Source organism: Monodon monoceros, unplaced genomic scaffold, assembly GCF_005190385.1.
Source record: "Monodon monoceros isolate NGI ecotype Baffin Bay Population unplaced genomic scaffold, NGI_Narwhal_1 Super_Scaffold_19, whole genome shotgun sequence".
NCBI lineage: Eukaryota > Metazoa > Chordata > Mammalia > Artiodactyla > Monodontidae > Monodon > Monodon monoceros.
This window is the reverse complement of record NW_021703775.1, coordinates 49,983,874-49,994,993: the sequence shown is the minus strand read 5'-3', so window position 1 is coordinate 49,994,993 and position 11,120 is coordinate 49,983,874. Positions and strand designations below refer to the sequence as shown.

The following is an 11,120-nucleotide window of genomic DNA, read 5'->3' as shown; positions in this document are numbered from 1 at the left end:
TGTGTGTGTGTGTGTGTGTGTGTGTGTGTGTGTGTGTGTGTGTGTGTTTAGGGCAGTGGTTACAAGCTTACAGCCAGACTGCTCAAACCCCATCTCAGCCACTTAGGGGCAGTGTGGCTTCAGACACACTATTTAACGTCTGTGCATTTCAGTTTCCTCATCTGTAAATAGGGACATAGCTACCTACCTCATAGAGCTGTGAAAAGCAAATGACTTCATATTTATAAAGCAGTTAGAACAGGGGTCAGCACACTTTCTGTAAAGCGTCAGAGAGTAAACATTTTTGACTCTGCGGGCCAAACAGTCTCTGTGGGAACTACTCCACTCTGTCTTTGCCTCACAAAAGCAGCCATAGGCAGTATCCACATGAATGGACGTGGCCAAGTTCCAATAAAACTTTATTTACAAAAGCAGGCAGAGGGCCAGATTTGGCCCGTGGGCTGGGTTTTGCAGACCTTCCGCACTTGGCCATCCTCAGCACGTCTAGTGTGGCCCCATCCCCACGATTTCTCTCCTGCTGCTTCTCTGCCGGCCTTTATGCTCCCCGCACTCCCCACCACTGGTCCCGCCTCCAGTCCCCATGTGGGCTTATCCTCATCTTGCCACCTATAAACTGAGGGTGTTGAACTCAGGGGTCTGAGAGAATTCCTTCTACCTCTAAAATTTCTGTGGTTCACATTTGAATTCCTTTTGAAGAGCTTCCCTCTGTTGTCACCTTAGCTCTTATCACATCACTTCTGGGCAAGGGTCACAGCCTTCATTCTCCAGATGAGGAAACTGAGACCCGGCGGGGGGGGGGCCGGGGGGACTTGCCTGCCACCACCGCCTGGGCTCCTCCCGCTGGGCCTCTTCCTGGCTCGGGAGGAACGGGGCGCAGAGCCGGGGCTGGCTGTTTGGGAGCTGCCCCCACTGTGGGCATGAGGCACCCAGCCTGCCGCAGCGCAGGGCTGTGAGTGACTGTGTTGCCCACCCTTTCTCCTGCAGTCATCCTATGCTGTGTCGCTGCTGCGGGAGTGCGTGAAGCTGCGGCCCTCGGACCCCACGGTGCCCCTGATGGCCGCCAAGCTCTGCATAGGGTCCCTGCACTGGGTGAGTGAGCTACGGGGTCAGGGCCCAGGTCCTGGCGGCTTCCTGTGGGAGGATGGTGGCAGGTGGGCACCAGGTGATCGTGTGCGTACCTCGCTGTGTGTGTAAGGGGTGGGGGAGCATGGGGAGCTTCGAGGCGGGCAGGGCTGGAGGGGAGAGGGGGGTGGAGCATGGCTTCTGAGAAAACTCCAGCCTCCATCCCCAACTCAGGATGGTGTCAGGTTTGTGGTTCAGCCTTGAATGTCTCCAGGGAGCCAAATGTGGAGTCAAAAGCTGGGGTGCCCCCCGCCTGCCCAGCAGCAGGGGCAGTGGGCAGGACCTTGGAGTTACCTGGGCCAACACACCATTTGGAGTCAGAACCAGCTCCGGGCCAGTGGGAAGGTGGCCTCTCTGTCAGCCCCCTCCTTCCTCTGGGCTCCAGCCCCCTGGTCCCTGCCTTGTGCTCAGCTCCCTGCTTACCACTCTGCTGAGGTGGCTGAACTAAAGATGAGCTCAACGTGTGCCCTCTGCCCAGCAGCACTTTACCTCGAGGAGGTTAGCAGGGGGAGTGAGCAAAGAGCCCTGGGCCAGGAACCCAGAGTCCCAGGCCTCGCCTTGGTGCTCCCTCCGCCAGGCTTCCAGCTGCTGCTCCCAGCCTGGAGGGTCTAGCGGCGGGGCCTCTGCACGGCTGTCTCCTCTCGCTGGGAGCTCCCTTGCCTACACTCAAGGCTTCCTCAGGTCCACATCAGCCTCCTGGTGTCAGGGGAGGTCCTATTTCCACCCTCTCGAGTGACATGGAACAGTGTGCAGCATCTCTCCCATGTGTTGGCTGTCAGCCCCACCCACATCTCCTCTCTTCAGGCTAAATAAGCCCAGTTCCTTCATTGGCCCAGCATCTCCCAAAGGGGGAGCTTCTCCCATACATGGTCCTCCCCTTCCTGATGTCGTGACACCCCAGCCTACCCTCGCTGTCAGGTGCCCAGCTTGTTCCAAGGCAAAGGGGCCAGGCTCCAGATGCCTGCAGCAGGCACTTCAGAATTAGCAGCCTCTCCAACTCCTCCAGTCCTGGGAAGGGAGACTCTGCCAGGTATCCTGAGGACCCTCTCCGAGGGGTCCCTGCCTCACTGCCCAGCGGGCCTCATCCCACCTGTGCTGCAGGGACGGACTCCTTCGCACGATTGGTGGAGGGGGGAGGAAGCGGCACCTTTCCCTCTGTTCCCTGGTCCTCAGGTCCCCATGTATGATATGCACACATGGCCCTGCCTTGGCCCCAAACGACTGTGGATGATGGGGGAGGGAAGAGCATTGCTTTTGGCCCCAGGCTTTATGATGTTTTTCTATAAGACTGATCTATAATAGGCTCTAGGCATTTGGAAGAGGCTTCGTGATGAGGTGGGTAAGAGTTTCACTGTTCCTCATATGTGGCATAAATGACATAAAGTATGGAGAGGGCTGGACAGGTCAGGGAGGCTTCCAGGAGGAGGAGGCCATGGACTGGGCTTCGAGGTGGGCCAGTGGCGGGCCCTTCCATCACAGCTTGCTTTCCTCAGCCGCATGATTAGTGGGGAAACTCGTCCCCCAAGTGTTTTAGGGAGACTGTTAGCGTCTTACACCCCAGAGGGTAGGGTGCCATTGAGATGTGGGTGCCGGCAGAGTGGGGACCCAGTCTGAGCGCATTGCGGCAGTGGGTGGCGTGAGCCGGAGGATGCAGAGGGTGGGCTCGCTGACCCGTGGCTCACACCCCTGTGTGTTCCCAGGGCTCCTGAGAGGGGCCTCAGGTGCATCCCTGGGATGAAGCCCAGATACCCGCCTTGCCAGGAGTGGGGCGGGGAGGGCATCTGTGCTCCCAAGGGCTGCCAGCTCTGAGTCGGCTGTGGGTCCACCCAGCCAATGGCCGCCCTTGCTGGGAAACCCTAAATGTAGGTCTTTCGGCAGCGGAGGAGCTGTTTCCCTCAGCAGCATAATTACAGTGATTATGTGCATTCAGATTACATGGTAATAAAATTAGGATCCAATCAGTCCAAATTGAAAACAGATGAGCTAGGAGCGAAGTAATCAATGACAACGTAAATAGAAAAGCCCAAAAGGAAACTTAAACATGCAGACTGGACCTCAGAATTGGGGAGGAGGGTGAGTTGTTTAACCTCACCGGAGAAGTTTATTTGGGTTTGGGGGCTGGTTTGAGCCAGGGTTTAACTCGGGCACAGGCTAGAGCGTGGTCCTGCTGGAGGGCTGGGGCTGGGCTCCAGGCAGCCTTCCCTGCCCTGAACAAAACCTTCTGTGCCTCCCTACCTGCCTTGGACACTTAGCACAAGGCATTGCATTTTTTGCTGCATGTGTGTTTCTTGAAGGCAGGAACTCACTCTCTTCTTTCTTGAAACCCTAGCCCAGAGTTAATGCCTAGTGCTTACTGGATGGATCCTACTTGCCAGTGAGCACAATCACTTGTCGAGGAATTCTGCCTTGTTTGGTACTTGCCTTTCTGTCTAAACGGGGAGCTTCTTCACTTACTGTTTCTCACACCCTCAGCCCTTCTCTCCCACAAAGAACCCTGCACATAGTACGTGTTGAGAAATACAGAATAACACCTGCTTCAGCAGTCCACGAGGGACAGGTGTGGGAAGTCTACATCTGGCTCACGGTTCTCCCTGGCTCCTTGGGTTGGCGCTGGGCTGAGAGCAGGCTGTAGGTGGCCTGGGGCAGCCTGTTCTCCGAGGAGACCAAGAGAGGGGCAGCCCAGCACTCTCTGTCCTCAGGGCCGAGAGCAGGAAGAATGGGTCTGACGGGCGGGCAGAGGGGTGCTGGTGCTTTATAACGGGGCACAGATCCTGCAAGGCGACCCATGCCACCTCCGCCTCCTGCCTTCACAGCTGTCCTGGCTCACCTCAGCCCCCAGCAGGCCCAGCCATTGCCCAGCCAAGCCCCATGAGCTGGGGCCCGAGATCTGGGGATAAACAGTTTGGCCCGGGTTGCAGGAAGGGAGGCTTAAACTGGGACACTGGAAAAACGAGTTGTGCTGGGTGAAAGCGGACCAGGTGGCCGTGTGCCCAGAGGTGGAGCACCTGCTGTCCCCGTGTCCTGTCCTTATGCCCAGAGCCAGTGTAGGATGCTCCAGACTGGGTCTGGGTCTGAGATCAAGGTTGCCCTTGGGTGAGGGCGGGTGAGGAGGAGGAGCCTGGGCAGAGGTGCTGGCATGGGCCCATGCTGGCTGCCCTGGGTTTGAGAGCACTGGCCCCTCTGCTTAGCCTGAGGCTTGCCTCGGTGGGGGAGGGCGTCCCAGACTCTGACCCAGTGACAGCAGTGGGGCAGCCCCCTGCCTCAGCATGACCAGCATCTTGCCGGTGTCCCCAGCCAGTTATTTGGGGCAGGAGAAAAGGGAGCTGTAAATATTTTTTCACATCCCTCCAAACACAATTAGTTCAAATTCATTTAATTAAAAAAGTTAGAACCTTTCTAGGAGGATAGGAGATGGGGGTGTGCCTGTGTGTCACACACAGAAGGAGAGGAGGTTGTGGAATAGAAAAGCAGGCCATGCTCATCTTTGGAAAGGTCTGTGGTGCTGCCCCTCGGCCTCTTCCCCTAAGGGGGTGGGATGGGATGGTGGAAAGAGTGCAGGCTTTGGAGGCTGAGAGGATAGGGTTCAGATTCCTAGCTGTGTGACTTTGGGTGAGTCATTTACCCTCTCTGTGCGTCATCAGTAACCTGGAAACAGTTACATCCACTGTTACAGGGTGGCTCCGACTACCAGAGCTGAGCAGTGTCCCTCTTATTTAGCATGTGGGAGGTACCTGGTAAATGGCAGCCATCCCTGTAGCAGACTCTCAGGAAGGATGTGCCTTTGTGTTTTTGCCTTCATTTTTGAGATTCAGGGATGGGGAGGGCCAGGAAGATGGATTAAGTGTTCAGGAGGCCAGAAAGAATGCCAGCTCTCCTGCCACAAGCTTGTGGAAATTAGGAAGCGTACCTGTTCCTTCCAGGAAGAAAAAAGTGCATTTTCAGTAGAGCAGATAACAACAGGTCCTGGATCCTATGGGAAGCAACTAAGGAGAAACTGGAGGTGCTGTTTAAGCAGAGCTCTGGGGGCTCAGAAATGACCTTTCTCTGGTTCCCAGGGAGGGAAGAAGAGGTGAAGATTCCAGGGGTACAAGCTCTTTGGCCCACGGCGAGATGAACCGGGCAGCCTGAGCCGGAGCAGAGTGTACAGGCCAGGAGCCTATCTGTGTGGGGACCAAATGAGGAGAACTGGAGAGATGCAGGAACTTGGAAAGGCGTGGGAACGCTTTCCGTACTTACAGAAAGCAAAAGCAAAGGGTCAAAACATTACATCCTTCGATGCATCCTTTTCCCAAAGGGACAGAGAGGAGAAAAATGAAGACCCACAGAGGGCAGCCGTGAATCAAGCAGCTCAGAAAGATCCAAACGTAGACTCAGAAGACCTGGGTTGGAAATTCAGTTCTCTCACTTACCAGCCGGGTGACCTTGGATAGGTCCCCTAAGCACCCTGTGCCTCAGAGCCTAAGCTGTAAGACACCCCTTCCATCAAGTGGCTGCCGTGCTATGACACGCCAGGCGGGCACCCAACTGCTCTAGAATTGCAAGGGAGGAAGAGAGAGAGGATCTCCACCTGGGTTTTGTGACGAAGTTACATGGCCTCCACAGGAAAGGAGGTGTTAAAAAGCAGTGTAGGAGGAGAATGGTTGAAAGCTTTGGAAACCCCTCACCCTGCAAGTATTTTGATGAGCAAGGAGGTCCCAGTGCTGTAACCCGAGCAAATCTTGCAGAAGCAGCGGCACAACTCCAGAGCCATTAGCTGTTAACTTTGGAGGCCACAGGAGGAAGTATGTGGAGATTGGAAAGGGCAGGTGAGGTGCTAGACGGCTGGGTGGTTGTAGATGGGCAGGCGCTGGGTGGATCAATCAGGAATTTACTTTTCACACTGTAGGTTGAGACCCATTAGTGGACTGTGAAATAGAACTTTTTCAAAAAAGAAATAGACAATCACAGAATAGCATAGAAAATATCCGAGCGTATTACCCACAGCAGAGGTGAGTATTGTGACAGGGTAGGTGGGTGGTTACACGTATGTGTGTCCCAGACCACGGGACAGAGAGGTTGACCGACCTGGTGCAGCTGACTGCACAGGGAGACCCCGCTGTCCTTGTGTAGAGTTGCTCCTTATCTGAGACGAAGGGTCAGGCCAGAGACAAAAGGCAGACAGTGGTGCCCCCTCTCTGGATTCCAGGAGGGTCTCTGATGCCACTTCCTAATTTGTCAGTGAGCTCATGTAGCTTTAGGCGACAGCGACTCTATTCAGATGGCACTCGCCACACGCATTAGGCTGAGAGTTAAAAAAAATTCTGGAAGATTAACTATAGATCTAAAATCACAACCAATAATAATAGTAGTAGTTTATGTTTATTCAAGCACCGTTCTGAGCATTCATTGTGTCTTTATCTCATTCAGTCCTCCCCGCAACCCTGTGAGACACACGCCCGTTATCCTCATTTTACAGAAGAGGGAACGGAGGCACAGCAAAGTGAAGTGACTTGCCCAAGGTCACACAGTAAATAGCCACGCCAGGATTTGAGCCCAGGAAGCCTGGCCCCAGAGCTTGTGCTCTAAGCTGCTAGGCCGTCCTGCTCTCTGGAAAATTTACCCGTGGGCATGGTGCTGACTCTGGATTTAGGTGGGATTATCATACTTCAGAACAAAGGTGGCAAAGCCATATTTTCAAGGGCTTTAGGATTCCCCCTGCTGTCTTAGATGAACAGGAGTTGTGCATTATGTATATATATTTTTAATATATATTTTATATTTGAAATACATACATATTGGCGTTTTTTGTTGATTTCTGATGTGACTTTTTCCCTTTTGCTAGCTAGTTAGAGCATCCATGTATAAATCTATTAATACTGTATGGTATCATATTGTATATTGTCACATTTAAGAGAATTGATGATACTTCTTTTTGTTCATAATCCCATGGACTCCACATGCAAAAAACTGTTTTGTGGCAGGTAAGAGAAATCAGAATGGTGTCGGCCATGTAAGAAAATGGTCCATTGAAGCCTTGTGGGTTTGACTTGAGACAGATGGTGACACCACACTTAAAGACCATTTTAACCTATGTGGGCAAGGCTGGCAAGTACTGGCCCAGGACAGCTACTCACCTGGGGTCAGAGGGGACCACAAGTTGGACAAGCTAAGGATACGTTGTCACTTTTTAAAGCTAAAGGATGGTGAGCTTTGTTAATCCAGGATATGATATATATAAACTGGAGAGTAATTTTTCCCTGTTTGCCAATAATTGCCGAGCGTTGTTCCTGGCACCCTCTGTGCCTGGGCTGCCGGAGATAGAAGCTGGCATTTGCTGAGGAAGGACATGGCCATGAGAAGAGTGCACACACGTGGAGTGCAGGAGGTTTCTGAATTCTGTTTATAATGCGTACTTGGTGGTTTATGAAAAAGCTCGCCCCTGTTTGAATGGGGCATAATGATGCCTAAAGACAGTGTGGGAGACCAGCTGCACCAGCAGTAGGGATATTAACAAGGAGGCAAGATGCTGTTGCTCACCTACCCTTCCCTTGGTGCCTCCTGCCCGCCCCCTGCCGCGAGGCCTCCTTGGACAACCCCAGCCAGGAGGTTGCCTGCTCTTGGGGAGCTCCCATGGCCCCAGGCCAGCACCATATAGTGGAGCCTTAATTAAGAGCCACCTTGTCCTGTGGGGTCTCTCCCTCCTTAGGGATTCCATGCGTGCTCATCCAGGCATCCTGCCCCTGTGTCATTGGGCCTCCCCAGCCAGGCCCAGCATAGAGCCTGGTGCCGCAGAAGCCTCAGTGGAGGTTTGTAGGGAGGAGTAGTTACATTGTGGGAGGGGGTCCAGCTCCCCATTTTGCAGATAAGGCCCTCTGGGACGTAGAACTGAAGTGACTTGCTCAAGGCCCCGCGTCTGTCGGGCCGAGCCTGTGTCGCGAGGCTTGTCCTGTGCTTTTCACTCAGCCTGGCTCCGACTTCAGGGCCCCGCGGCTCTCCCGAGTCCTGCTGGGCCACGTGCTCCAGGGGACAGATTTCCGCATCTACAGACTTGGGTCCACCCGGCCAGCGGACACTGGGCAGCAGGCAGCTGTGGGGTTTACTGAGCTGCTGCCTCCCCCGAAGCGCAAGTCCTCAGGCCTGATGGTGTTACAGGCCCAGCTCCCCAGACACCCATGTCCTTTCGGTGACCAGCCCACCAACCTGGAGGTGGCCCACTACCCAGGCCGGCAGCTTGAGCTCTACCACAGCGGGGTAGAGAGCTGCCATTGTCGCCATTTGTCAGGGATGGTGGCCAGGCCGCTGGGATCCAGCCCCCCTTCCACCATCTCCCTCTGGGCTGTCACCTCACCTGCTCTGCCTCTCGTAGTTTGAGGTTTTTTATCCCCTCTGTTCAGTGGGTTCTCTGCTCCATCAGCCTTTTTCCTGCACATAGCGCACCATGGCTGTGCCCAGATGGTGAACTCAGCCCAACTCGCCTCCGCACGGCTAATGGCCTCTATCTCAGGGTCCCCTCATACTCCAAGGAGGGAGAGTCCACCAGTGTCCCAAGCTGTGGCCAGTGGTCAGGCCACAAGATGCACAGAACTGTCCCTCTCCTGCTGGGTGGGGTGCGCCTGAGCAGGGACGGGAGCAGAGTGCGGGCTCACTGGCTGGGGTGCCAGAACCCAGCTTCACTTTCTGGGCCCCTCCGGATGGGGGAGGGGAGATGTTCCACACAAGGGAGCCCTGACACCTGGGCAGCAGTGGGGCTGTGGGTATGAATCATTCAGCCCCTTGGTGAGGGCGGTACCAGTTGTTCTTGGTGACACTGCTACAGCAGGCACACGGGCAGATGACATTCCTGGGTGGGTAGGAGGGAGGGGACCTCTGGGAGGCCTGTGGGCCCTGAGTGGGCACAGCTGAGGCCCCCAGCTGTTCCCTGCCTCCCAACAGGCCTGCCTGCCGTGGGTGCCCCAGAGGGCTGCCTGCGTGCCCCTGTCTCCGTGTCACATGTTGTGTGTGATGTGTGCACACGTGACCTGAGCCAGTTGGTCCCTTTCCAACTGGAACAGTCCCTCCTGCTCTCAGGACAAACACAACCCCAGGCCTGAAAAGTTAGAGCTCCCGGTGTCAGGGAGCAAGCCCACAGCCGGAGCCAGTGTGGTGGCCTGCCCGCTCTGCAGGGTTGGCGGTGTCCCGGAGGCCCAGTCCCCGAGCCCTGCCTGCCCCCGGCTCCCGCTTCCCTGTCTCTGCCGAGCGGGGCAGGGACGGACACGGGCAGAGTGAGGAAAGGAGCTGGCACAGACTGGCCTGCTTCTGGGTCCAGGCTCTCAGCAGAGCAGCTGTCGGGGAGCTGGGATCCTTGGAGCAAGGGAAGCTTTCCCTGTGAGAGGTGGCATCCCGTGATCTTGAGCACAAGGCCTCTGGGTGGGGGAAAAGGTCCAGGTTGGTGCTTGTGGAAGAAACAGCTCTCCTTCCATTCAGTGACTGTGTGGCCTCAGGAAGGCGCCTGGCCTTTGTGGTCGGGCGCAAGGAATTGCAGTTCTGAGGGTCCCGGGCTGGCGACTATGAATGGCGGCCCTCCACGGTGACCTGCGCCTCTCTTTGCAGCTGAAGGAGGCGCAGCACTTCGCCATGATGGTGATCCAGCTCGGAGAGGAAGCCGGGGAGTTCCTCTCCAAGGGCTACCTGGCACTGGGTCTCACCTACAGCCTGCAGGCCACCGACGGTGAGTGCTGGGGCCTAGGAGCCTCTGCTCGGGGTGACTCAGGCCTCCTAATTGCCCCCCGGCACAGCCCACGCTGACCGCTGCCCCTGGAACTCCTGTGGCGCTTGCCGTCTGTGATGCGCCACCAGCCCTTGCCCGCACAGTGTCTTCTTTCTGGTTCACCTTTATCGTCAGCACCACTGTCATCTTCTGGGGTCTTTTAAATCCCCCCAGTGCATGGCATAGAGCTGGGTACGCAGCAGGTGTTTACTGAATACTTGTGCTTGGTGCGTGGGTTTGCCGCCTGGAGTCTGGTGTTCCGTCCCCAAGCCCGCCAGCTCAGCCGTGTGTTCCCCCAGGGATCGGCAGCCACCTACTTCTGTATCCTTGCAGCTTGAGGGAAAGGGAGTGATAGGCCCCCACCCAGACCAAACCCGGAATAGTAATCAGCTCCAACCCACACTGCCTATTCAGGCAGTGCCCCTGGGAGCAGGCTTCAGAGGCCCCGCACAACGAGAGGTAAGAACAGCTGGCACTGGCAAGACGAGGGCAGGAAGAGGGGTGAGATCCTGGTGCCGTGCCAGCTGCTTGTTCTTGAGTGACAGTAGTCACTGTGTCTTCAAGGTATCGGTGAGGCTCTGATAAGGAACCCTGGGATCCCTCCACACTGGTCAAGTGAGGGAGTCATCAGTCCCTCAGTCAGAGTCCAGAGACCCTCCATGTGCCTTTAATCCTCTAGAAGCAGGGCTGCTTTATAAGCTGGGAACCCCTGACATCCACCCATGCCAGCAGCATCTTGACCTGGTCTGGTTGGAGCCTGACAACAGTCATTTTAAAGCTTCCCAGGGGTTCCGTGGGCTGCTAAGCCTTCGAATGCCTGTGCTACCCTATTTAAAGGTGATTTAATTTACCAGAAAGGTGCCCAGTTTGGGTTAAATCAAGAAGCCTCATGGGGAAAGTATAATAGAGGTTTCTGGTGGCCTAGTGGGAGGGGAGTTAGTGTTCAGTGGGTACAGACAGTCTGTTAGGGACGATAAGAAAGATCTGGAGACAGATGGTGGTGATGGTGGCACGACATGGCGAATGTACTTAATGCCATGGAATCGTCCACTTGAAATTTGTTGAAATGGTTAGAAAAGAAGAAGTCTCGTCAGGAAGGAAGCCCAGGGAGGCATGTGGCCAGGACAGAGGTGGTAACTTTTCCCTAGAGGCTTGGGCCTTTGGAAGGGTTAGTGTGGCCCAGGTGGCAAGGAAGGCAAAGGAGTACAAGGATCTGTTGTGTCAAGAATCATGCCAGGAGGCTAGGACCAGGGCGACACCTGCCCCCCTTCCC

The 11,120-nt window shown here is 55.4% G+C and overlaps 1 protein-coding gene across 2 annotated transcripts in view; it reads left to right on the top strand.

Moving 5' to 3' along the window:
• Positions 1-11,120, top strand: part of TTC7A (tetratricopeptide repeat domain 7A) — a 121,668-nt gene that overhangs the window by 68,120 nt on the left and 42,428 nt on the right. For both annotated transcript variants that reach the window (XM_029232615.1, XM_029232616.1), the window contains exons 11-12: positions 985-1,089; positions 9,691-9,808. In XM_029232615.1, coding sequence (XP_029088448.1) covers positions 985-1,089; positions 9,691-9,808 — 223 coding nt within the window. The remainder of the gene's footprint in view (positions 1-984; positions 1,090-9,690; positions 9,809-11,120) is intronic.